Consider the following 25,525-nt stretch of genomic DNA (forward strand, 5'->3'; position numbering starts at 1 on the left):
TATTGCTTATGCCATATTGCTTTTCAAAGTCCCGGCAGCGATAGAAATAATTGCCCCATTGTCTTCTGCAATACAGAAAGGTCAGGACAAGGAGCTCCACATTTTGTAGCCTCCAAGCCTTAAACTAGTGCTGGGAGAAAAATAATCCCTACATCCAGAATGAGACAAATAAACAACAGTGGCATCCATACACTCATTTTATAGAAATGAGTCCAGTTGCTCCCCTCCTGAATGTGAGGCTTCTGTTTCTGGAAGGCACTGATCAGCACGTCTTGACTTGGGGAGATCTAGTTTGATGCCCTGGGTCTGAGCAAGCAGCTTGAAGCTCGAAGAGTGTCGCCAGCCCAGCCCACCAAGACATCCTCTCTGCAAATGACACTCTGGGATAGACGGGTTTGCTGCCACCACAACATGGCAGTGCAGACAGGTAGGGTGAGAGGAGTCCTGGTGGGCTAGATCCATGAATCCCTCCCACACAGGATGCAGAGCAGAGATCTGAACTTCTCTTAGAGGATCTGGGGCAAATTAAAATTAGGAGGTTTTGCTTAACCCTTTAATCCTTGTGCTTAGAATCATAGAATCATAGAGTTGGAAGAGGCCATACAGGCCATCTAGTCCAACCCCCTGCTCAACGCAGGATCAGCCCTAAGCATCCTAAAGCATCCAAGAAAAGTGTGTATCCAACCTTTGCTTGAAGACTGCTAGTGAGGGGGAGCTCACCACCTCCTTAGGACTGTAAATATGCTTCAAGGACTGTAAATATGTTCACATTCATCCCTTGCTCCTCTTGTCTCTTCCTCCTGTTTTCTCCTCCCGTAGACCTGTTCCTTGCTGCAATTTAGTTTGCAGTTTGTGCAACTGCTATAGTTGTGAAATTATGTAAAGGGCTACTCATGGTGCAGTAGGATAATAATGATTTTAAAAAGTCTTCCTTGCAGAGCCTAGAATTCTAAGAGCCATTAATCCTGTCGCCAGGATCAAAATAGCATGCAGACCGTCTGCAGTGTTCTGCCTACATGTGGGAATAATTCGCTCCCACCAAACTGGGTTAACTTCCTTGCTTTCCTGCAATCAGCTGCTCCCAGTTGGGCTATGAGGGTATCATGGTGATCCCTGTGGGGCCAAAGAAGTGGCTGGACTGTCACTTTCCATTTGCAGTCTTGTCTCCCAGCAGATGGCCTGGCAACGAGCAAGAGGAAGCACAGCCATGCAGTGCTGAGCAGCCCCTATGGCCTGGGCTGGGTTGTGGCTGTGCATTTGCTGGCAGGGGCTCCTGGGAATTGTAGTCCATGGACATCTGGAGGGCCGCAGTTTGACTACCCCTGTGATAATGTAACTGGGGCTATGTGTTTTAACCAGAACAAGTGTGTACCATATTTGTTTCAAGAAACATTAAAAGGATAACTTGGACTGTACATAAAGAAATATCATTACTCCCTGGGGGGGGAGGTGTGTGAAGAAGGCAATCTCATAAATACACGTACATCAAGCCCACCTCTAGCTCTGCTTGTTTACTTACTTGGAACATCTGATGGCTATTGGTGGAAACCAGGACCTAGGTTAGAACATGATAATGTCCAAAATCTGATCCAGCATGGGAATCCTTAGGGCAATTATGTGTTTTATTAGATGTTACCAGGATGAAAGAACAAAGAGAGCCACAGTGTCTGCTTTCATCTTCTGAATCCATCATGAGTATCCCTCAGAAATGCCCATTTCTCACTTGTTAGATCTGAGTGTTGCATGGACTAGACCAAGGGTAGTCAAACTGCGGCCCTCCAGATGTCCATGGACTACAATTCCCATGAGCCCCTGCCAGCGTTCACTTCCAGATCGTTTCCACACTGGGAACTTTGCTGCCCTGACTCCCATGCAAGAGCACAAATCTGGGGTGGACGAGGTACAGCCGGCCAAATGCTCCCCCACATGGGAGCAGAAAGAGGCGGGGCGACCTGCCCTGGCTCAAACTCCACCCTGCAACCCAGGGCTAAGCCTAGGGTATTCTTTTTCTAAAACAGTTGGCAAATTATCTGGAAACACTTTATTTATTCTATATTAGGATAACAAAAGTGAGTGGAGAGAACAGTTTTCACTACCTTGGAGCCTAACAGTCAGGTGAAAGCATTCTAGAATGTCAGGTGTTGACATTGGAGCTTTCCAACTAGCAAAGTCAAGCAGATCTTGCCCCGGAAGAAGTTCAGGGAGAGGTCAAAAGGAGCAGAAGATATGAAATGGACTTTTAAACTTTCCCATTTAAACCAATAGAAATTAAAACGAATGTAATACTCAATGCAAGTGGGAATGATAATGAATAGAATGAAAGCACAATGCAGTTTTCGAAACTAAAATGAAGCAGGTGCTGAACATAGCAAGTGACTGACCTGTTTAAATACAATTGCTTTAGTTAGTGTACTGTATTGAAAATACAAATGCACAAATAATACTCATTGACATTCTGCTTTGTAGCTCTACTGACTTTATCCAAGTGAAGGTATTTATACCATGTTTAGTTCAGCATTCAAAGTCACTATGGAGTGGGTAAAACATCCTGCTTATTTATTAGCCTACAATGTGTAAACCCCCCCCCCAACCCACACAAGAACTCTGTGAGGTAGGTAGTTTGAGCTGAGATACAGTCTCAAGGACACCAGATAGAAGTCGTGAGAGGTAGGATATAAATCCAATAAATAAATAAATACTTTATTTATAGTCGACATTTCTTCTCATTGGGGAACCAAAACTGCTCACATCCTTTTCTACTCCCCAAAACCTTGTGAGGTAGAATGGTAGATTATGCTGAGGGTGTGTCACTGACCTGAGGTAACCTGGCAAGTTTTCATGGGAGAAAGGGGATTCCAACCTGGGGTCTCCCAGACACTAAACACTACCATGCTGGATTTGAGTTTCATGGGGAGAAGCTATTTGCACAGATCCCAATCTAACACTGGCCACTATAGCACACTGCTTCTTTTTTTACTTCATGATTACATCAGATTTTGCACACTTTGTGTACTAATTGTGACAGCTAATTTTTTGCTTTATGAAGAAGGATGTCAAGTTTTGAAGAGGACATTTAATTTTAGACTTGTGTAGTGGCTTATTCTAGTTGGGTAGGGTGGCCCAAAAATATTTGAAACCTATGGTGTTTATGAGTTAGGCCCATATGCTGCATGGCTGAGGCAAAATTTCCTCACATTTTCTTATGATATTTTCTCACAGACATTTCGGTGGCCAATTGCCAGCAGTATTGATGTTAACGAGATGTTGGAAATTCAGGTGTTCAACTACAGTAAGGTCTTCTCCAACAGGTGAGCGATATACTACACAGTTGATACATTCTCTTTCTTCAGCCATTCGCTTTTTGGGAATTGTTTCCATGAAATGTGAATACTTTTCAGCATCCATTCTTATGTCTTGACATTGTGGTGTGTGGTCTTGTTTGGACATCTCCTTTCCACAAAAGAAGTAGGAAAAGACTGGCAGGGGGTTATGTAGCCTGGGAAGCACACAGCATTAACCTGGTGGCTTCCTTCAGATCAAGTTGTCCAAAAACAGCAGGCCCTGGGACTCCATAGCAACCAGTGGCACAAGACTGGCTGTCTTAGGCCACCAGATGTCCATGACCTGATTGATTCCAGTCTATGGAATTGGTATCCCAACTTGAATTGCCTGCTGTTCCTTCTCTGACCAACAGGTGTCAACAAACCCATGCCTGACTTCTAGAATTCCTGTTTGGAGTTCCATGGCACTTGATAAATGGCTTAAATTAACCTCAGCAAAAACAGTATGGCAAATACTCAGAAAATGGTATGAACAGAGGGGAAGGGACAGGTATCGCTTGCCCCAGGAACTATTGTGTGTGTGCCGATTACATGAGTGTGGTCCACACAACAATTCATTCATGTCCTGGGAGTGGGTGGGGAAACTGCATAGCCCCAACAGTGCTGCTTGAATGAGAGTATGATTTTTCCACTATAAACATAAGGATGCTCTTTTTGGAAGACCTCAATTCCTTCTCCCATAAGAATTCTGAAGCACCTTGCATTTAGGATTCTGCTGAGGATGTTTAAGACAAAATCCCAAGTACTAGAAATATTGTAGTTCTGAGGCATGGATGTCATTGAGAGCATGGTAAAATCTGAATTTCAGATATGGACGTAGAAAATGATATTTTCGGATTCTTTTATGCAATAGCTTGGTTTGCTGAACTCTAGCAGAAGAAAGTTGCTGTAGAGAAGCAGTATTCCATTCACACATGCAAATCAGCAGTATGTTGCAGACAGCAAGCAATGCTCTTGCAACCGTGCTTGTCCTGATTTCTCCAGTGTGATTCCCGATGGCCTCTATCAAGTCTAGCGTCTGCGTCTTTTCAATCCACTCTTCTTTGCCTCTGATCTCTTGACCCAAGATGATGAAGGTTCTTTCACTGAGGATTGGCTCATCATCACGAATGACTCCTTTAGGGCCCTTTTGAAAGTGGCTCAGTGGTAGAGCATCTGCTTGCCATGCAGAAGGTCCCAGCCTGGGTTCAATCCCGGGTGTCTCCAGTTAAAAGGATCTGGCAGTAAATGATGTGGATGGAAGCCACTTTTATTCAGAGTAGGCAATTCTTATTTATTCATTTTTTAAATTTATCCCCCCCTTTCCTTGAAAGCTCAGGGTGGCTTACAAAAGGATTGAAATACATAAAAAAATTAAACATAGACTATTAGGGTTTTGTTTTTTAAAATAAAATAAATATAAAATAATTAAACCAGTTTCAAGCCATCGCCTTGCCCAAGTGAAAGAGAGGGGGAGGAGTGATAAAGTTCATTCAGATAGTCTTTAGTCAGATGGGCTATAGACAAGGGGGGGCAGCAAACTAGAAAGTTGTTCCTAGGCCTCAACCATAAATCCAGCAGGACAGCTCTGTCTTATCCCATCTGATTCCCTACCAGCCACAACTACTCTCTCTAGCCTCCTCAAAACCCACACTGCTCTCCTTCCTTCCTTCCTTCCTTCCTTCCTTCCTTCCTTCCTTCCTTCCTTCCTTCCTTCCTTCCTTCCTTCCTTCCTTTCCTTCCTTTCCTTCCTTTCCTTCCTTTCCTTCCTTCCTTCCTTCCTTTCCTTCCTTCCTTCCTTCCTTCCTTCCTTCCTTCCTTCCTTCCTTCCTTCCTTCCTTCCTTCCTTCCTTCCTTCCTCTTTCTCCCTCTGTCTCTCTCCTTCCTTCCTTCCTTCCTTCCTTCCTTCCTTCCTTCCTTCCTTCCTTCCTTCCTTCCTTCCTTCCTTCCTTCCTTCCTTCCTTCCTTCACCACCCTCCCTTTCAGCTCAGGGCGGTTTACATCTTAACTTTCATAAGCAATACAGTGCAATGACCATTCAAATATTAAACTTATTTAACAATGAAAAACGTGTATCAAACAGTGTACTACAACAAACAGTACCCAATAAACAACAGTTTGGTCTGTCTGTACTGTGGTTCCATTTTCTGTTAGTGCAGTTTATCGGGCTTTTGGTTGACGGTTGGTGGCTTATTGACTTGTCTTGACTAAATGCCTAGTGGAAGAGCTCCTTTTTTCAGGCCCCACAGAATTGTTTTAGTTCTGGCAGAGCCCTGATGTTCTCTAGGAGCTCATTCCACCAGGTAGGTGCCAAGACTGAGAAAACCCTAGTTCTAGTTGTTGATAGACGAACTTCCCTGGGTCCATGAAATTGTCCCTCCATTTCAAAGAGGCAGCAGGTGGACTGAAGAGTATGTTCATGCAGGGTCCACTTCACCTGTGACAGGATCAGGTCAGTTTTGCTTACTTCAGTGTATGTAAATTATATAAATTTAGCATTTCCCCTCACCCAGCCCAAGGGAAACCATCTGTTTGTATTTTTCTTTGAAAGATATTGGAAGTATGCATCCTAGGAGCATGTGCTGGGGTTTGGGTTTGTCTTTAATGAGATAGTGGAAGGGATGAAGATGATGAGGTCAAGAGGAACCACCGAAACTCTGGAGGTGAGAGCTGGGTACTCTGCCTCCCATTGACCCCTTAAAGGAGATCATCTGGCAGAGGTAGAAAGCCACATGGGAAACAGAACCAATGGATGGGGCAGAAAAATTGCAATCTGTGCCAGAAGCATAACTTGAAATTTGGCATTCTGCTCTGAGTCACAACCCACCATCAATCTATTATGGAATTGGGCTTCACCTATGCATTTTCAAATAGTCAGAGAATGATTTCTACATTTGCTTGTCTGGTCACAACTCCTGCATGTCCGTTGTATGAAGGGTGGGAAACCAACCTCTCTTGGAGCCCAGTGGTCACTGTTGCAGTGCCCTGCAGAGGAAGTTGGTTCATCAAGGTCAGTATTGTCTACTTAGACTGGCAGCACCTGGAGTCTTCCAGGGTCTCAGGGAAAGGACTTCCATATCAGTGACCACTGGATCCTTTTTGCTGAAGACACCTGGGATTGAACCCAGGACCTTCTGCATGCCAAGCAGATGCTCTACCACTGAGCCACCTTTCCCCACCTTTCCCCATGGCAGTAAACTAAGCAGACTGGTTAACAAAATTTTTACTTGATGCTGTTGGAGGATATCGAAACTTTAGCAGATTACTTTCCAGGTGAACATGCACAGATCTGAAGGAAGCAATACAGTTTTCTTTCCTTTCCTTCAAGAGTCTTTGATCTAATGATCTTGAGCAGCAAATAAAGAACCTTTGTTTCCTGAAGGGAAATATGGTGGAGATATGCTTGGGCACTGCCAGCATAATTCTTGAATCTCTTTTGATTAAACTTGAGTAAGAAGAAGAAGAAGAAGAGTTGGTTCTTATATGCCGCTTTTCCCTACCCGAAGGAGGCTCAAAGTGGCTTACAGTCGCCTTCCCATTCCTCTCGCCACAACAGACACCCTGTGGGGTGGGTGAGGCTGAGAGAGCGCTGATATCACTGCTCGGTCAGAACAGTTTTATCAGTGCCATGGCGAGCCCAAGGTCACCCAGCTGGTTGCATGTGGGGGAGTGCAGAATCGAACCTGGCATGCCAGATTAGAAGTCCACACTCCTAACCACTACACCAAACTGGCTCTCTAAGAAGAGGATACGGCTTCCTGGTAGATGGCCTGCTTCAAAAGCAAATGATCCCCAGTTCCGGCTATTTGCAATTAAAAGATATCAGTGGTTTTGGCAAAATACCTAATTTTTGGTGGATGCCCCAAAGAGACCCTGCCAGATGAAGCAGACAATGCTGTGTTACAAGCCATTTTCTGGCCATTTTCACATGTTCATAAGGGTCACTTTGGACTGATATTAAAGAAATATTCCATTTTGACAGAACCTAATTCCTTTACTTGCAACATTTTGTGTGCAGCTTAACTTGAAAAGTATCCCTTTGACCTGTTGTGTTCTTTGCTTATCAGTCATCTAGTAAAAGGTATCGTTGGAACTGTTTTTTGATCCCATCTTTGCGTCTCTGGAACCAGCTCACTCTTTCCTCTTACTCAGTCTTTTTTGTTGTTGTTAAATTTAATTGGGAATTTAGTTCGAATGACAACTGGAGAAATGGCCAGGGTGAGGCACACTGCAGCTAAGTCAGTCCCTTGGGGATCTTTAACTGCAATGTAATTACGCTCAAAGCTAAAATGAAGACACACAAAGTTATTAAAGTCCATCTTTCACTGAGCTGGGGCTTGCACAGCAGGGATGCTACTGATGATATTAGCCGGTTGCATTAATTGCATTCACTCCAGGCATTGAAACAGCACAAGAAGAATCTTCTCTTCCCTCCAAGTTAATTTAATTTTGAATGCCAGGGACATGGAGGATCAAACCCCTCAGGGTCATGACCTGCAGCTCTCCCGTCATCTCTCTTCCATATGAGAATCCATCGCTCAGCCCTAAGAGGAAAGCTCCACATGTACAACCTGCCAGCATTAGTATCTGTGGCATCTCCAGACCAGTTGAAAGCATCCAGGTAGGAAGGCTAGGAAAGACCTTAGTAGTAGCCCATAGCAGGCTGGAGCAGGTGAGTGGTCTCAGGTAGGGCAGCTCCTTCACCTGTTGTATGGTTTTTGTGTGAAAACACAATAAATCATCAGCAGGTATCTGGGAGAATCATTGTCCTAAAACTATCTGTCCAGTGAATGTTTATCCCACATTTCTTCCAAAAAGCTCAGAGTCCACACATTTTTCTCCCTTCTTTCATTTCACAGGAACCCTGTGAGACAAGGTAGCTTGAGAGAGAGTCATCTAGTGAACTTTATGAACCACCTTGAGTCTCCTTGAGAAAGGAGGACTATAAATGCTATAAAACAAACAAACAAAAAGTACTGAGTAGGGATTTAAATGCCGGTCTTTGTCTGACACTCTAAGCACTGTACCAAACTGCACTGTTTGTCAGGACAAGGAATGTGCCAGCATGGCTCTGGATGCTTGGCAGAGTTGGTGTCCCAGCATGGATCGGGGAAATTGAAGTCACCCAGAATTAAAAGGATCTGTTGCTCAGATATTCTATCACTGTCTCAACAATGGTACACAGTGAAAATACACCCCCCCCCAAAAAACATACAAAGCAAAAATCAACTATGTATATAAGGCCAATAATATTTGTAGATGCTAAAAGTATCAATGCAAATTTATACATAAAAAACCATAAATTCATATTCAACACACACAAAAGTTTTTTAATGTTATTTGTACTTGTCATTTTAACTACACATTCATTGTTTGATTGTATTTGTGTGTTGAATATGAAATGATGGTTTTTTATATATTACATTGATACTGTTAGCAGTTGTTTAGATATTCTATTAAGCTGCTCAAGGAAGGCAGAACCCATGTTCTCACTGTGGTCAGGCTGTCTGTAGCGTATGGCATCCACTACACTCTTTGTTTTCCCTCCCTTATCTTCATCCAGATATTTTTTACCAGAGTGCCACTCTCCTCCTCTAATGTTTCTCAAAGCCAAGCCCTCTCCACCTCCTCTTCCACCTTTTCTGTGTGCTTTTTTTTTTAACTGGTTGCTTTGAGGGAGGGCAGGACAAAATGTACTATATGCATAAACTTAGTGTACAACAATTTCCAAAAGCACAGGAACCAAGAATCAATGAAGGCCAACAACACAATTCTGTTGTCAATTTTATGAACATCAAGTAATGACTTCCCAAGGGAAAGATCGCTGTCCAAATGCAAACATGGTTCCATGTAGTCTTCTGTTTTTCACTGCTTTCTCAGTTGTCCACTCTAATTTAGTACATCAATTCTGACCAAGAATCTTTTCTTAGATCTAGCAGGTCACCTTTGCAGGTTTTGTGTGTGTGTGTGTTTGTGGAGCAGCTGAGTTCTTGTTTTACTTTAAATTCAGTGGTCCATGTTTTGCCTAGCTTATTTAGGTTCCCAGGGGAGAAATTCTAGGCAAAGGTAGCTAGACCTACTATAATCAAGGGAGTCTGCATACATTGCATGTTGTTTTTCAAGATGGTGGCAGAAAGTGCCGTCAAGTTGCAGCTATCTTATGGTGACCCCACAGCATTTTCGAGGCAAGAGATGTCCAGAAGTTGCTTGCATTGCCTGCTTCTGCATCGTGACCTTGGTATTCTTAGGTGGTCTGTCCTTCAAACACTATGCAGTGCCAACCCTGCTTGTCTTGTGAGATCTGATGAGTTTGGGTCAGCCTGGACTATCTAGGTCAAGTTTTCAAGATGCATTAGGTTTTTAAAAATCCAATCATTTGGAATTGTGATGAGGGAAGTTCAGAAAGAAAATGCAAAGAAGTAGGAAGGTGGAGGATGGGAGCAAGAGGCAGGGAACAGTAAACATGTGGAGAAAGATTAGAAAGTGTGAAGACACAGGGTAGTCAACCCCGGATTGAAAAAAAAATTCTGGGGATTTGGGGGTAGAATCTTGGAAAGATGGAGTGTGGGGAGGAAAGGAAACTCATTAGGGATGTAATGTCATAGAGTTTACCTCCAAAGCTGCCATTTCCTCCAGGGGAATTGATCAGTAAGGTCTGGAGATCAGTCATACTTCCCTTTCCCTACAACAGACACCCTGTTCAGTCCAGGCTGCAACTGTAACATGCAAAAATCTGGAAAGGTCATTAAAATCTGCTTCTGGCTTCCAAAGGTTTACCAAGAATACCCCAATTACTTAGAGTAGTTATTTAATTCAACTTCTCTGTTTATGGATGCACAACCTGCCACTGTTTGGTTCTTTTGAGATTCTTTAGTGTTCAAGAAGCCCTTCTTTATCCCTCTTTCTTCCAGAATCCAGATTTGGCTGTTCTGCTAAATCACATTCCATTGTTTTACACCTGTCAGAAACCCAGCATTTCCATCTAGCTGAATGTAGCCTGGAGCTCCTGTCCGCCTCCTAATTTACAAACATTGACTAAACATCATTCTGAATTCTTAGTATAACAAAACAGCGATCACCGGCCAACAAGGGTGCCATTTTCTAAAAAGCTGTTATTTAATCTTCTACACACTTCAAACAAGTGTGGACATTGAAGGTCAGATTCCCTTTATTAGATGCACTTCAGAAAATTCTGTCATTGTAGGGAAAGATTCAGTAAGGTGAAAAAAAGAAAGCTTACAGATGACAAGCACAAGTCAGAAAACCTGAAGTTGACTATATAAAGTTTTCTTCTAACCCACTCGTTTCCAAACTAAACATTGCCTATTTAGTCTATTTAGTCTTCAGCATAATGAAAGAATGACCTTTAGTTGGAGGAGCAAAATTAGGTGGAAGGTTTCTTCATCCAGAAAGCCTGAACAGCAGACATCAATGAAAACATCTTTTCTCCCCCGTTGAAATTTGTCTATAAGTCAGACACGTTGCACAGCAACAACTCTGCCTCTCATCTTAAAAGAACCCACTCAAACCAACAAAGCTTGGGGCAGAAGCAAGGAAAACAAGCTTCCTAGCACCATTCCGATATTTCCAACCTCAGAGTTTCTTGGGTGTTCCACATGGGACCATGAGAAGTCAGAATGAAGGTTTTGGCCCTCAGGACCTGCCTGTGAAGAGAAGAAGTTGTATATCCCATCATGCAGGTAACTGGGCTGTGGTACATTGATGGTGCAGAGGAGTTGGCAAGAAGCTTCAAAGCCATTTCCAGCCCACCTTTTGGCTGGGCATGACTCCAGATGAGAGCCGAACTGTTCAGCACTCAGCACCAGCAGGATAAATCCTGCCAAAAAAAAAAAACAAGATCTCTCAATATCCATCTAGGGTAGGGGTGGCCAAATTGTGGCTGGCCATGGATTGCAATTACCATGAGCTCCTGCCAGCATGTGGCATCTGGAGAGCCAGAGTTCGGCCACCCCTGATCTAAGGCAATTGCTGTCTCTTGCAATATGGGCTAGAGCAGCCATTCTTAATTTTTTTGCCATGGCTCTTTTAATGAAAATATATCTAGCACACTAGCAAGCAGTCGTATAGGGAAAAATAGAGTGGAAGAGAGGTTTCAGCATAATTACCGGTCTTAAGGAGTAAGAGGCAGAGAGCTGCAACACAAACCAGCGTGAAGGGAGTTTCCAATGATAAGAAACTAACCTGCAAACTGTTGAACTCATGAAACTACCTCAAACAGAGTCTATCAAGGTCACTATTGTTTACTCTGCCTGGCAGAAGCTCTTCAGGATCTCGGTGGGGTGGGGGTAGGGTCTTTAAGATCACCTCCAACTTGATCCTTTGGAGATGCTGAGGATTGAACCTGGAACCTTCTGCATGCAAAGCAGAGGCTCTGCCACCGAACATATGACACTTCCCTGAAGTAAATCATTTTGTCTGACTCCTAAGGTCAGTATTGTCTACTCTGACTGGCAGTAGTTCTCCAGAATATCAGCTGGAGGTCTTCACATCATCTACTACTTGAGACTTTTAACTGGAGATTCCAGGGGTTGAATCTCTGTACAAAGCAGAGGCCCTGCCAGTGAGCCACAGCGCCTTCCCAGTTTAAACACCAATTTCCCATTTCTTTATGCCAAATTTTTTCATTGACATAATTTTCAGCATTCTTTCTGCATCATTGTACATACATGGCATGAAAGAAATAAAAGAAGTAAAATGAATCAGAGTGCAATGAAAGCAAGGTGAACACGAACAGATAACAATACATTTTTTTAATGGTTGTTTGGCTCCACCCTCTTGCTGCCACTTTGTAGAAGAGGAAGAAGAAGAGTTGGCTTTTATACTCCATTTTTCACTACCCGAAGGGGTCTCAAAGCGGCTTACAATCACCTTCCCTTCCTCTCCTTACAAGAGACACCCTGTGTGTTATGTGGGGCTAAGTGAGCTCTGAGAGAAACTCAGAGAACAGCTGTCACAGGACTGTGACTAGTCCAAGGTTACCCAGCTGGCTGCATGTGGAGGAGTTGGGGATCAAGCCCAGCTCTCCCAGTTAACCACTACACCAAGTTCTTAACCACTACACCAAGCTCGCTCTCTGTAGCTAGGCAGATATGAAGGACAACAATGATTTTGTTGCTAGACTAAGTATGGTTCGTAAATTTTGACTTCACAACAGATCACAGTTAATGACAGTGGCTAAAAAAACAAGTACGAATCCTACTTTGAGATCCCAACTTCGTGCCAACCAACATGTCCCAATATTTTGGTGTGTTTGCATTCAGACATCACAAGGTACCCAAGTTCATAAACCTCAGTTTATCATGATGTCTGAAAACTTTCATCTGTAGCCCTCTGGAAGGAAGATAACTGGATGTTAGTATTGTTTGCCCATTCTGGCAGGCACCCATCATGCAAATATAGCGTGCTCAAGATGGGAATCTGGAAGGGTCTGCATGTGTCTTAGGTGTTCAGGCTGAGAGATGATGGACTAGTTAGGGAGTGTGCTTCTTACTGTCCACTGAACAGCTCACAGGTGCTTGGTAAGGAACTGGGCTATTTGTTTACCAGATAGTATCTCAGATAAAGGAGTGACACTTGATTCTCGCCTGGGCCTGAATTATTGATGGAGCCACCCCTGAGGCTCCATTGTATGGCTTTGTTATGGAGGCTGCATACCTCATGCTTCAGCCACTGATCCGTTTGTGGCTAATTAGCTTGCAATATGATCTTGGCCTGAGATTCTGATTCCATGCATCCATGCATCCATCCATGCATCCATCCATGCATCCATCCATCATCTCTCTCTCTCTCTCTCTCATTTTACAGCCCTCTCCTGATTTTTGGTAATGTAATAATTAGAATGTGATCGACCCAATCCTTTGGAAGGCTTACCCACCCAAGCATCCATGGATGCCATCCTCCAGGTGTGAACTGGGGATCCTCTGTAATCACAGCTCATCAGCTCCCCTAGAGAAAAGGGATGCTCTGGAGGGTGGACCCTATGGCGCTGCTGCACACCCCTGAAGTCCTTGTCCTGCCCAGGCTCCACACTCAAATCTCCAGGAGTTTCCCAACCTGGAGCTGGCAACCCTAGGCACACCACTGGGAGCTGCAGACAAGGGCATTATTCAACAGAGCAGATGACATGTTCCCCTTGGAGACTGCATGGACAGCAGCAGTAGAACTGCCATCCTGTAGGTAAAGCTTTCTGAGGAAACCGATTACCTGGCAGCATGTTGCCTTCGAGCCCAGCATTTCTGGGACAAGATTTGTTCTGGCACGAGTTTCTGTAAAGTTCAGCAAGCGTCTCGTCCGTTCAGCTGTATAATGAGTCTCGTAGAAAATAATGATGGCCAATCCATGCCACCCTTTGGCCTGAGAATTTATCTCCTAGAATAATTCCAGGCAAACTTGCATTGAAAGGTGGGTTGCAAAATGGCTTTTGGAGCTTTGCAGAAGCTCATCACGGGCTAGAGGATGCCTGCAAAATTCTCCTCCTCTAAATCGCTTGCTGAATTTTGATGCTCCAGATTAATGAGTCTTGTCGCTCAAGCCAAAACGGTGCATTAGGTATCCTCTATAGTTCTGCTGCTCATTCCCTGAATTTTGTGTACGGCATGGGCAATTTACCACAACTTTCAGTATTCCCCATTCATTGAAGATGTCTCCTATGCTCTACCTGGACAGTGCATGGACACAACGCACTGGACAGCATCGGCACATCAGTAAAACACCAGACTACAAGAATCTCAATTGGTGATGAGACTGGATTTTAAAAACAGCACGGTCTGATTTGAATATCCCCGGTTTGATTTTATTTCTGCCCTGCAAGAAAAGAGTGCATAAGCCTTTATTTTCATATATTTTTTTTTCGTATGACTGTATTCCCATCTGGAGATCTCAGGCCAAGGAGTCTCAAAGTGGCTTACAATCATCTTCCCTTCCTCTCCCCACACCAGACACCCTGTGAGGCAGGTGGGGCTGAGAGAGCTCTGAAAGAACTGTGGACAGCCCAAAGTCACCCAGCTGGCTGCATGTGGAGGAGTGGGGAATCAAACTTGGCTCTCCAGATTAGGGGCCACCACTCTTAACCACTATGCCAAGCAAAAAATTCAGAGAGGGAAGATGAAACTACAAGTTTGGGCAGAAATATCCAGGTTTCCAAAAAATCCCAAAGAGAATAAAGGGGGATTAAACCCTCCCCCAAAAGAGCACAAACTCGCACAGACATTACAGCCAGTAGAATTGTACAACACAATCTCATCCAGCAATGTCATGAGATCTCAGGTCAACCAGGCTGAAGATGCCTTCAAGGGGACAGGGCAGCCTGTAGGCTCTAAGGACAAGCTACCTGATCAGCAGGGCAGCACATGGGGTGGGGTGGGGTGGGGAGATTTGCTGCAAAAATCAGATATGCTTTCCTTGTTAACCCAGCATCACCAGCCCCATGCCTCCCAATCTGTATTTGATTCCTCTGACTGCCTATAAACCGAAGGGAAGCAAACAGGCTGGATTGGGAGCTAGAGGGGCAGTCAAAGGCGCTACTTTGGACCCAGAAGAATTTCTCCATATTGTGCTTTCTCTCTGGGCAGCATAGCCCCTGTGAGCAACCTAACTCTGATGCCTTGAAGCATCCTTTTCCAAGGCAGAGCTGTGATCATGTTGCTCATTAACCACACACACACCATTTAATGATGTAGAGCCGCTGTTTTCGGATGCCGCTGTCTCAGTGGGTCATCGGAAAGGAAGGTTAATTAAAGCAGTAGGTTTCGTTGGCCTCTTGGCTCCGGCAAAAGCAGCAGACATTCCCAGCATAAGAAGCTGCTGGTTAAACTAAAAAGCACTACACGGAAAAAGTTTTTTTTTTTAATCAAATTGGATAGATGAAGACAAGAAATAAGAAGCTCCGAAGAAAGATTTTCATGCCTGAAGGGAAGAAGAAGAGCTGTTTTTTGATTTCACGGTTCTCACTATCTGAAGGAGTCCCAAAGCAACTAACAAGCACAACAGACACCCTGTGCGGTAGGTGGGGCTGAGAGAGCTCTGAGAGAATCGCTCTGTGAGAAGCGCTCTAAGAGAACTGTGACTAGCCTAAGTCACCCAGTTGGCTGCATGCAAGCCATGCAATCTGATGATGAACCAATAGGCTCGGGGCAGTTGATGTAGGAGGTAATAAGAGTACTCAGATAGCCACCCATGCCTATCTCTTGGATCGTTCTTCAAAGGACAGGATTGTCAACGAATTTGGCCTCAAACTTCTAAAATTGCTCTCTTTGGCCAATCTATACATTTTGCATGGTACCAGCCTGGATATATCAGGAGGTGCTTATACTTACCTATCAACTTATCAAGCTAGCACGATTGATTACATGTGGAGGAACGGGGAATCAAACCCAGTTCTCTGGATTAGAGGCTGCTGCTCTGAACCCCTACACCAAGTTGGCTCAGTACACCTGGAGTCTATGGGAGCCTTGAAATCACCAGCCTTGGAACTATTTCCTTATGCAGGTCACTTTATTCCATACATCAATACTTTATTTGGTATTCAGTCCTTTATTCACTACATCACCCATGGGCCTTCAGGTGTGGTTAACTTCACTCATGTCAGGCTCGCTCGGCATTACACAGGAGGAGAGCCCTGAAATTGCAACCTGCCTCCTTCTTTCCCTTCTCCGCCTCCTCCTGTCACCCTTCTCCCATTTTCTCTTCCTCCTCTTTACAGTCCCATGTTCCTCCCTGGCCCTTGAGCTAAGCTTCTTAGTCAGCCCTGCTGTCTGCAGCCCTGCCCTGCCCTGCCTTAAAGCCCCTGGGCCCACAGAGCCATTGTTCTCCACCCCTTCAGAGCTTCCTGGGGGTAGACACCCTTCTGTCCCTGGTCTAGGGCTGGGAAACTCCTGGAGACTTTGGGGATGGAGCCTGGGGACGGTGAGTTTGGCAAGGGGAGGGACTTCAGTATGATATAGTCCCACAAAGTAGCCATTTTCTCCAGGTAAGCCGATCTCTGTCACCAGGAGATCAGTTGTAATCTCAGGAGATCTCCAGCCATCACCCAGAGGTTGGCAATGTTACCTTAGTCCAACTCTGCTTCCCCCAAGTGAGCCTTGCTTCTGGGTCCAATGGCTTGTCCTGGATTGCCAGGCAGTTCATTGCTGGGGAGTAGGGATGCCAGTTCCCAGGTGGGACTGGGGGATCCCCTGGAATTCTAGGGGATCTCCAGACATCAGGGATCAGTTCCCCTGGAGAAAATGGCTGCTTGGGAGGGTGGACTCCGTAGCATTAGACTCCACTGGGGGCCCTCCACACTCCAAATCCCTCTCTCTCCCAGCTCCGCCCCCAAAGTCTCCAGGTATTTCCCGACTCAGTGCTGTCATCCCTCCCAGGTAGCCTGCCACAGGTAGGTTAAAAGAGAGGGACAGGACCACCCAGCAAGCTCTGGGACTGAGTGGAGATTGGTTCCCAATATGGTGGCTATGAGTGTCATGCGACCTACAGACAGCTTCTCTGGCACCGGTTTTCCAGAATCTTTCACATCACCTATCGCTTGATCCTTTTAAATCTGGGGCCTTCTGCACACAGAGCAGAGGCTCTTCCACTGAGCTGTTGTCTGAAATAGCAGCTGTGTGACTTTCACTCCAGGAGTAGGAAATTGCTAACATCTATGGCATTCTAGTATCTGAAGTGTGTGTGTGTGTGTGGGGGGGGGTACTGGGGTGGAAATTTGGACTGTGCTGACCACGTTGATTCTTCAAGTGCACTTCAATTAGCAGCAAACAGTTAAGAGCAGGAGAGCAGGACTTGATTCCCCGTTCCTCCACATGCAGCCTGCTGGGTGACCTTGAGCCAGTCACAATTCTCTCAAGAGTTCTCTCAGCCTTTCCTACTTCACAGGTTGTCTGTTGTGGGGAGAGAAAAGGGGTAGGGGATTGTTAGCCGCTTGGAGACTTCTTTGGGTAGCAGAAATTGGGGTACAAAAGGTCCAGCTCTTCTTCTGTCAACTGTGGTATAAGCTACAATCCTATGGACACTTTCCTGGAAGAAAGCCCCAGTTTGGGGTAGTAAGGAGCAATTGTGATGTAAACAATGGTGGACAAATGACTGGTGTGCAAGCAGGCTGTTGGTCAGCCCAGGACTCTGCTGGAACCCCAGGAAGACCCAGTTGTCCTACTCAGCTAATAAGTCATCTCAACCCGGTCAGATCGAGGACTCACCTGGCCCCTGATTGGCTCTCTGTCCTCTGGTGCCATTGGCCAGGGGGACTATTTCCTTCACAGTTATTGATAGAACTGCCCCTAAGTCCCACCTTTTCCTGCTCATCCTTCCCCTATTAATTGACACTTTTATGCTAGGCGACATTCTCCTCCAACTTAACCAAACTATGCAGATATAGTTTCTCCCTTTGGTACGTCTTGTCTCCTTTAAAATTATAAACATACATAACAATCCCCATTCTGAATCTCCTTGGGTAGCTGAGAAGTTGCTTATCCTGCAAAAAGAAATGTGGGGGCTACTACCGAGTGCAAGTTATTAGTAACAACAACAGAGTGCTTCTCTGTTCCTCTTTAAATGTAGGGCAGCACGGCAGTTCTGCAAGGGGAAACCTCTGGAGAGAAGTAACTGCTGCAGTGAAATACTTGCCAGGTTTTGAGCCTCAGCATTAGCATCATATCGTTTATTATTTTCCTGTTACTTGTGCATGAATGAATCAGCAGTCCACAGCATGCATGGCATTTATATTTCCAGTATAGGCATAGCTGGATCTCCACCAAGCCACCCAAACAACTGGTGGGGGTGGGGGCAAGGACCACTGTCTGTTTCCATCCAAATTTAGATTATGCACTTTGAATGCACTTTAGCGATGGTTTGTAAGTGGGTTTTTCCACTGGGAAATGTGGTTGCGAACGCTCACTAAAGCGCACGGAATGGGCATTATTAGATTAGTGTGAAAACAGCTTCAGGGAGGAGGCAATAAATAACCTGTGGGGACATGATGAGCCCTTGAAGCTGCCTTATATTGAGTCAGAACAGCTAACCTGGAGTCCAAGAACACCACAGAGAGCAACAAGATTCTTGCAGTATGGAATTTTGAGTGTCAGACCTCTCTTAGTATCTGACACAGGGAGCTTTGACTTGCAAAAGTCCTTATCCGGAAAGTCTTCTTGATCTCCAAGGTACTCCTGGACTCCAAGTTTGCTGCTCCCCTGCAGACTAACACGGCTACCCTCTGAAATTATACTCAAGTCAGGTGTGGAAAGCATCCCAGAAGAGCCATTTCAGCAGTGGCATGGGGGGTGGAGAGCTAATCATGGCCCCAGGCCCTATACACAGACACACACGCACACAACTACTTTAGACATCCAATCCAAATCTAGGAGCAAGAGCTGTCTTGCCTGCATCCGGAAGGCTATATGGGGAGTGTGTCTCTCTCCTCAGAGGAGGGGGAGGTTTGCGTGGATTACGAATGCCTTGGAGCTCCAGCAGTGTGTAAAGAACTCCTGAATATTTCATCCTGCTCAGTTGTTGCTTTCCCAGTCATAGAGGGATGTGGTAGAAGCCCGTGTGTGATGGAGTGAGTCAAGGCAGCTTGTAATAATTCATTTTCTTTCAGGCATCCTCAGCTCAAGCTGGTTTGGGGGGGGGGAGGAAAAGGGAGGGGGGAGAGTAAGAAGCGTGTAGTTTCACTTGAGCTTCCCAGAAAGAGCTCAGGTCAAAACAGAGATGCCAACTCCAGGCTGGGGTATTCCTGGAGATTTGGGGGTGGAACCTGGGGGTGGGTGGGAGGACAGGGACCTTGGCATGTATAATGCCATATCCACCCTCCAAAACAGCCAGTGATACATGTTATTGACTCATTTTCTAAGTGAAATGTGTTAACCGTGATACTCTGTTCGGATATTGATGGGCAATCTCTGATGAAGATACAGAAAGCAGGATAAGAATACCTGGAACCCCCTTCACTTTAATACATTTGTGCCATTTTGATTTCAATTTTTGACTTCTTGTTGTTCACGAGAAATCTATGGTTTTCTTCTGTCCTACCTGGAGGTTGGCAGCCCTTATTCAGAGAGGCCTTTGCCAATTCAATTTCCTGTGGAGGGGGAAATGCCAGGGATTTTGTGGCATTTGAGGAGGGAATCATATGAAAAGATATTTGGGGACATAGCAAATCGAAACACAAGCAATCTGTTGTGCTTCTGGATTCCGGGCCATTCATTGACTTCTACCCAGGATCCTGGAAGGTCAGGTCAGGTGATTAAAAGATAGAAGGGGGGAACTTGGCCTCCCATAAAGCTATGTAAAAATGTGCATTCAGATAAATACATCAGCAACACAAGCTTAAATGAACTCCAAACAGAAAGACTTTTGGGAAACTCTTTTGTCATCATCATTTCCGATGTGATGTGACTGGCAGCTGAATGGTGGATCTGTGTGCTGGGGACAAAGTAGGACTCATAATGTCACAATGCACAGGCATGAAACACTGTAGATTGGGCTGTACAGTTTATGTGAAAATTAATCCCATGAACTGGCTCAGATTGTTAGCAAACTGCCAAACTTCTCGATGAAAAATCGGTGCCCTGTTCTCAGCTGGTGAACAGAATGCAAGCCAAACTGGAGGGTACCCAAGTATCCCTGGTTCAAACTCTGCCAGGAAGCTCATTCTCTTCATCTAGCCTACCTGACAGGGCTGTTCTGAGGAGAAGCCAAAGGAAGGGGAAACCCTGAATGCAGCACTAAATTCTGGCTGTTGTGAGTTTTCTGGGCTGTGTGGTTGTGGTCTGGTAGTTTTAGGCTTTGGCATGGAGAAATTCCCATTTTGTCGTGTCCTACCTCTGAAGATGCCAGCCACAGTTACTGGCAAAACGTCGGGGACTAAAACGACCAGACCACTGGAATACCTACAACAGTTTACTCTGGCCCTGAAGCCCTTTGTCAATTCATTGGTATTCGACTCCTTAATGGGATTAGACTATAACAGCAAAGGCATTCCTGACCATCCTGTCTGCCTGGCTAACTGACAGAAGCTTGTGCTGCTTTCCCATCTCAGCCAAGGGGTGGAACTTCCAGAAGGCGTTTCTGCTTGCCTGGCTGTGTAAACTCCGGCTCACCTAATCAAAATCCCATTGATTTCTAATCGTGGTGCAGAACAGCTGTGCAAAAAAACCAGATTGCTCTTCATTTTTGGCAGCCACAGGAGGCTGCAGCCCTGCACACGAAAGCTAAAGGACAGCCCCCAGCCAATCTCTCCCCCCCACACACACACCTCTCCCTATCTGTGTTGGAATTACAAGGCAGATTGTCCCAAATCTCTGGGGCTTAGTTTCACGACTCAGCTTTTTGCAGACCTGGATGGGGCAGGGGGAGTTGGCAGCTTCCTACGGTTCAGACAAAGGCATCTCTGCCATTTTTGCTTCCCACTATTTGACAGCATTACCCAGAAACAAGAAGTTAATCATGTCTTCTATCAGTTCTAAAAGAATATCATCATTTACCATCTTGCTTTCAAAAGGAATACAAGCAAATAAAAAAGGAGAAGTCCATCTTTTAAGCAAGAGAATGGCCAAGAGGCAGGAAGGAAGGGGAGCCCAAAGTAACAGCCAATACAGAGTGGGGGAAGATGGATAGTCTGACTTCTCTGCCTCTGCTGAGCCCCAGCCCTTTGCTTAAGATGCAGAAAGACCCCATGGGCTGAATGTTTCTGCAAAGCCCTCCCCTTCCATCTCTCTCTCCCCTGTCTTTGTGCCATCTTTTGTAAAGTCTCAAATGAAAAGCAAAAGACATGTGAGCTTTTCAAAACCCATCTAATATAGGACATAACGATTTAGTACAGCAGGATTGTAATGTTATGTTATGAAGAAGAAGATTCGGTTCTTATATGCCGCTTTTCTCTCCCCAAAGGAGTCTCAAAGCAGTTTACAATCTCCTTCCCTTTCCTCTCCCCACAACAGACCCCCTGTGCGGTGGGTGAGGCTGAGAGAGCCCTGATGTTACTGCTCAGTCAGAACAGCTTTATCAGTGCCGTGGCGAGCCCAAGGTCGCCCAGCTGGCTGCCTGTGGGGGAGCAGGGAATGAAACCCGCATTCCCAACCTATGAAGAAAAAAGTTTTTCTTTTTGTAAGTGAGAGAGCCCAGATTATATGCGGGTTGGCTTATATGTGAGTATATACGGTAAAATAAATAATAGTTTGTTGTGAAAACAGGTGGATGGGGACAGAAACAGGGACTACTGGGCTGTATCCAACCATTCATAAATGGAAGGCATAATCCCATTCCTCCCATTCCTTCCTGTTCCTACAGATCTCTCGAGGATTCACCAAAGGATTTGTAGGCTGGAGGGAGGGGATCAGACTCAGGTTGCCAGGTCCCCCTGGGCCACTGGCAGGGGATGGGGGTTAGGGCTGCCAGATCCAGGTTCGGAAACTCCTGGAGATTTGGGGATGGAGCCTGGGGAGGGCAGGAAACTCAGTGGGGTACAATGCCATATAATGTACCCTCCAAAGCCTCCATTTTATCCCAGGGAACTGATCTCTGTAGTCTGGAGATGAGCTGTAATTCCGGGGAATCCCAGGTCTTGCATGGATGCTGGCATTTCTAGATCAAATGAACCCCTTTCCCTAGTGGAGCAGCACTTAACGGAAGACGGAGGAGCAATTTCACCCTTTCACCTCCATAACTCCAGTTCCTCCAGTTCACAGTCCTCAGCACTGGTCTCCCAACCCTGAGATAATCTTCTCAGGTGTTAGAAGGCATTGCCTGAACAACCAAAAGCATGGGGAAATTCCACATTTCAAACACAAAATGAATGACTACGCTAGCATAGCACTTGGAGATCTCGCGCTGTTGCATTTGATCTCTGGATGACAAAGATCAGCCCCCACTGGAGAAAAGCATTGCCTCTATGACATATCATGCTGAGGTCCTGCCTCTCCCCAAATCCTGCCTGTCCCAGGCTCTACACCCCCTCCCCCCCCCCAGATCTCCAGGTATTTCCCAACCCGGAGGTGGCAATCTTAAACAGATCAACATGGGGGGGGGCAATTTTGCAGTCAATGGGTTGGATCCCAGGTTGCAAAACCATTCCACGGACTAGTTCCCTCAAAATTAGGAGGCTTCTCCTTATAAGAGCCTCTTGCATCAGGGGTAGACTGCTTGCACCTGACAATCTGTTGTCTGTGGTAACTGATTTTGCAAATAAGATCCTTCTTCCTTTCAGTACCTCAAATTCGGGGATCTTGCGAAAAGAATCACAATGATGCCTTTCAGGATCTTGAGCTAAGCCACTGAGAAATCCTGGACTCCATAATCTGTAGCAAAAATATGGCCCTAGGTTATTGATCTGCTTCTGTAGGAGAAGGAACAGAGCAGATGTTAATTAAATGGGCAGGCCATGCAACAGGACAAGAGAAGCAAATCCGACTGCTGAAATCGATGACCTGGTCAGTGGAGTGTGGGGGCAAGCCTGGAGTTTTGAAATGAGTCAGTCTAGGCCAATGAACATTCACAATGATTACCACTAGGGCACAGCACATATGCCAAAGTTCTAAATTCAATCTCTGGCATCTCCAGTTTAAGGCATGAAGGTAGATGTTGAGTCCTTGAGACACTGTAGAGCTGTTGCCAGTCTGAGCAGAAAAAGCATTTTGCATTATCAGTACAGATGCTCTGTATCTGAGCCCTCAGGCAATTGCTTTTCCTGAGAGCTGGCATGGTGTTTTGGTTAAGAAAGTAGACTCTACTCAGGAGAACTGGGTTTGATTCCCCATTATTCTACATCAGGGGTCGTTGACCCCCGGTCCGCAGCCCAGTACCGGGCCGCGAGCGAAGCGGCCGCCAAAGCGGCCTGGCTAGCTTCTCGCTGCGAGAGGGGGGTGGGAAGAGGCAGGTGCGGCCACTGGCTCACCAGTAGACGCAAACATGCATGCACAGAGCTGCTGCACAAGCGCGTTTACGTGGTAACTCTGCGCATGTGCGTTTGTGTCCCTGCTGGTGCAAACGTGCATGCGCGGCAACTGCACCTAAGCATTTGCACGCAGCTGCCGCCTGTGCATGGCGTCCGAGTCGCCGGCTCTCCCCCACCCCTGGAGGCGGTCCTCAACCTGCAAAACGGTTCTACATGAAGAGCTGTTCTACATGAAGCCCTCCCCTGCATTTTCTCTCTTGCCCTGTGTTTGTGGACCAGGAGAATGTCACACCTTATATTCTCAACTGCTCCTAGAGCCAATGTAGTGAAGTGGCTAGAATGTTAATATCTAGAATTATTTGGAAAAGAAAAGAGCATAAAATACATCATCTATAACATTTCTAAAGCTCACATAATAATATTGTTTGCTGTATAATATTTGCTGATGTTTTCTGCACTCTTCATCGGTATCCATTGTTCTTATACCTTAATAATGGTTCCAATAAGATCTTGTCACTAAGAAAAATATAAGAAAGAAGGGGGGGGGACAGGAACATCCTAACAATCCCCCATACATGATGAAAGCGCATAGTGGTTGAGAAAGAGAAGAAAATATATCTAATAGAAAGTTGAGCTGATATTTTTGATAATGAGAGATACCATGCCATCTTCATTAGGATTCTTAAAATACTGATATATTGCATATATATATATATGGTGTGATGTATAATACCTGCTATATACCTCTTATATTTGCCCTGCTCCTGGAATCTTGTAACGTAAAATAATGTTATGGAATTTATATCATTGCGTTAGGCATTCCATACACAAGAAACCTTATATTAAACATGCGACATCTAGTGGTTGTTTCTGACAGGCAGGTTATCTAATAATATCTTCCCCATTATTATAGCTTACTAACAAACTACTCACTATTTGTCAAAAATAAAGTCGAGAAAGAAGAAATATAAAAAGGGGGGGGGGAATTATGTCCCCAGATACTTATCCCTTCTGTTTAAAACCTCCATCTTTTACCACTAAATACCAACCAATATTGAGCATTCTTTCTCATCTCTTATTTAAGATTTTCACTTTAATACAAAATTCAGATTTAATACAGCATTCAAATTAATCTGGAAAAGACAGCAGTGAAAACAGATTGATACTTCTCCCATCTGTGCATATACCCAGCTATTTTTACAGTATAACTGCTATTGAAAACTTCATATCCTTTTTCTTTCAGTTTAAATGACTCACATACATGAGGCTCAAACTGATCAGGAGGAATAGCAAAGAATAAAAGAGGAAATGTTGCTTGCAATTGTTACGCCCCCTTCCCCTTAGATTTTCATATATACTTATACTATACAATTATATGTTTGAGCCCTCAGGCAATTGCCCTCTCTGAGAGCCCACATGGTGTTGTGGTTAAGAGCAATGGACTTGACCCTGGAGACCTGGGTTTGATTCTCCACGCCTCCTCCACATGAAGCCAGCTGGGTGACCTTGGACTAGTCACAGTTCTCTCAGAACTCTCTCAGCCCCACCAACTTCACAAGGTGCCTGTTGTGGGGAGAGGAAAGGAAGGCCTTTGTATGCTGCTTTGAGACCCCTTAAGGTGGGGAAAAGCAGAGTATAAAAGCCAACTCTTCTTCTTTATTGCCCTTCCCTTAAGAGGGGCCTATCAAGCCCTCCCCTGCCTCTTCTCTCTCGTTCTGTGTCTGTGGACAGGGAGAATGTCAGACCATGTATTCTCCTAGAGCCAATGTAGTGAAGTGGTGGGAATATTGAACTGGATCGGATCTAGGAGAATCGGGTCCAACTCTCCAGGCTGCCATGGTAAGTGAATAACAGTGCAGTCCGGGCCTGGTTGGTCCAGGGTAGTCTGATCTCATCAGATCATGGAAGCTCAGCAGGTTGGGTTTGGGCCAGTGCTTGGATGGGGGATGACACAGGGGCTAGCGATAGCAAAGTCCCTCTGAACATCTCTTGCCTTCAAAATCTGGAGGTGGCACAACTCAGCTACGACTTGATGCCTCTTCCCACCCCTATCAAATAATAGCGCCCTCCTGGTGCTAAATACCTGTCAAATTAGAAGTGGTGGAAACCAGCAAACTTATGCAATGACAGCGAGGTGGAGAGAGAGAGTGTCTTTTCTAAAAGGCGGAAGAACCACGGTTGCAAGAGTATCCAGGCGGCTGCTGTATTATTCATAGCACAGGTGGTGGAATGAAAACCCACAAACATGAGCCGTTCATTTTTAATTGGCTACATGTCACACTAGACATCTAACAAGCCGGTTGAACAC

The 25,525-nt window shown here is 45.2% G+C and overlaps 1 protein-coding gene across 13 annotated transcripts in view; it reads left to right on the forward strand.

The window, feature by feature from the left end:
• Positions 1–25,525, forward strand: part of OTOF (otoferlin) — a 177,553-nt gene that overhangs the window by 56,772 nt on the left and 95,256 nt on the right. For all 13 annotated transcript variants that reach the window (XM_077331083.1, XM_077331113.1, XM_077331067.1 and 10 more), the window contains exon 3: positions 3,220–3,308. In XM_077331083.1, the coding sequence (XP_077187198.1) occupies positions 3,220–3,308 (89 nt within the window). The remainder of the gene's footprint in view (positions 1–3,219; positions 3,309–25,525) is intronic.

The sequence above is a fragment of the Paroedura picta genome, chromosome 1 (assembly GCF_049243985.1).
Source record: "Paroedura picta isolate Pp20150507F chromosome 1, Ppicta_v3.0, whole genome shotgun sequence".
NCBI lineage: Eukaryota > Metazoa > Chordata > Lepidosauria > Squamata > Gekkonidae > Paroedura > Paroedura picta.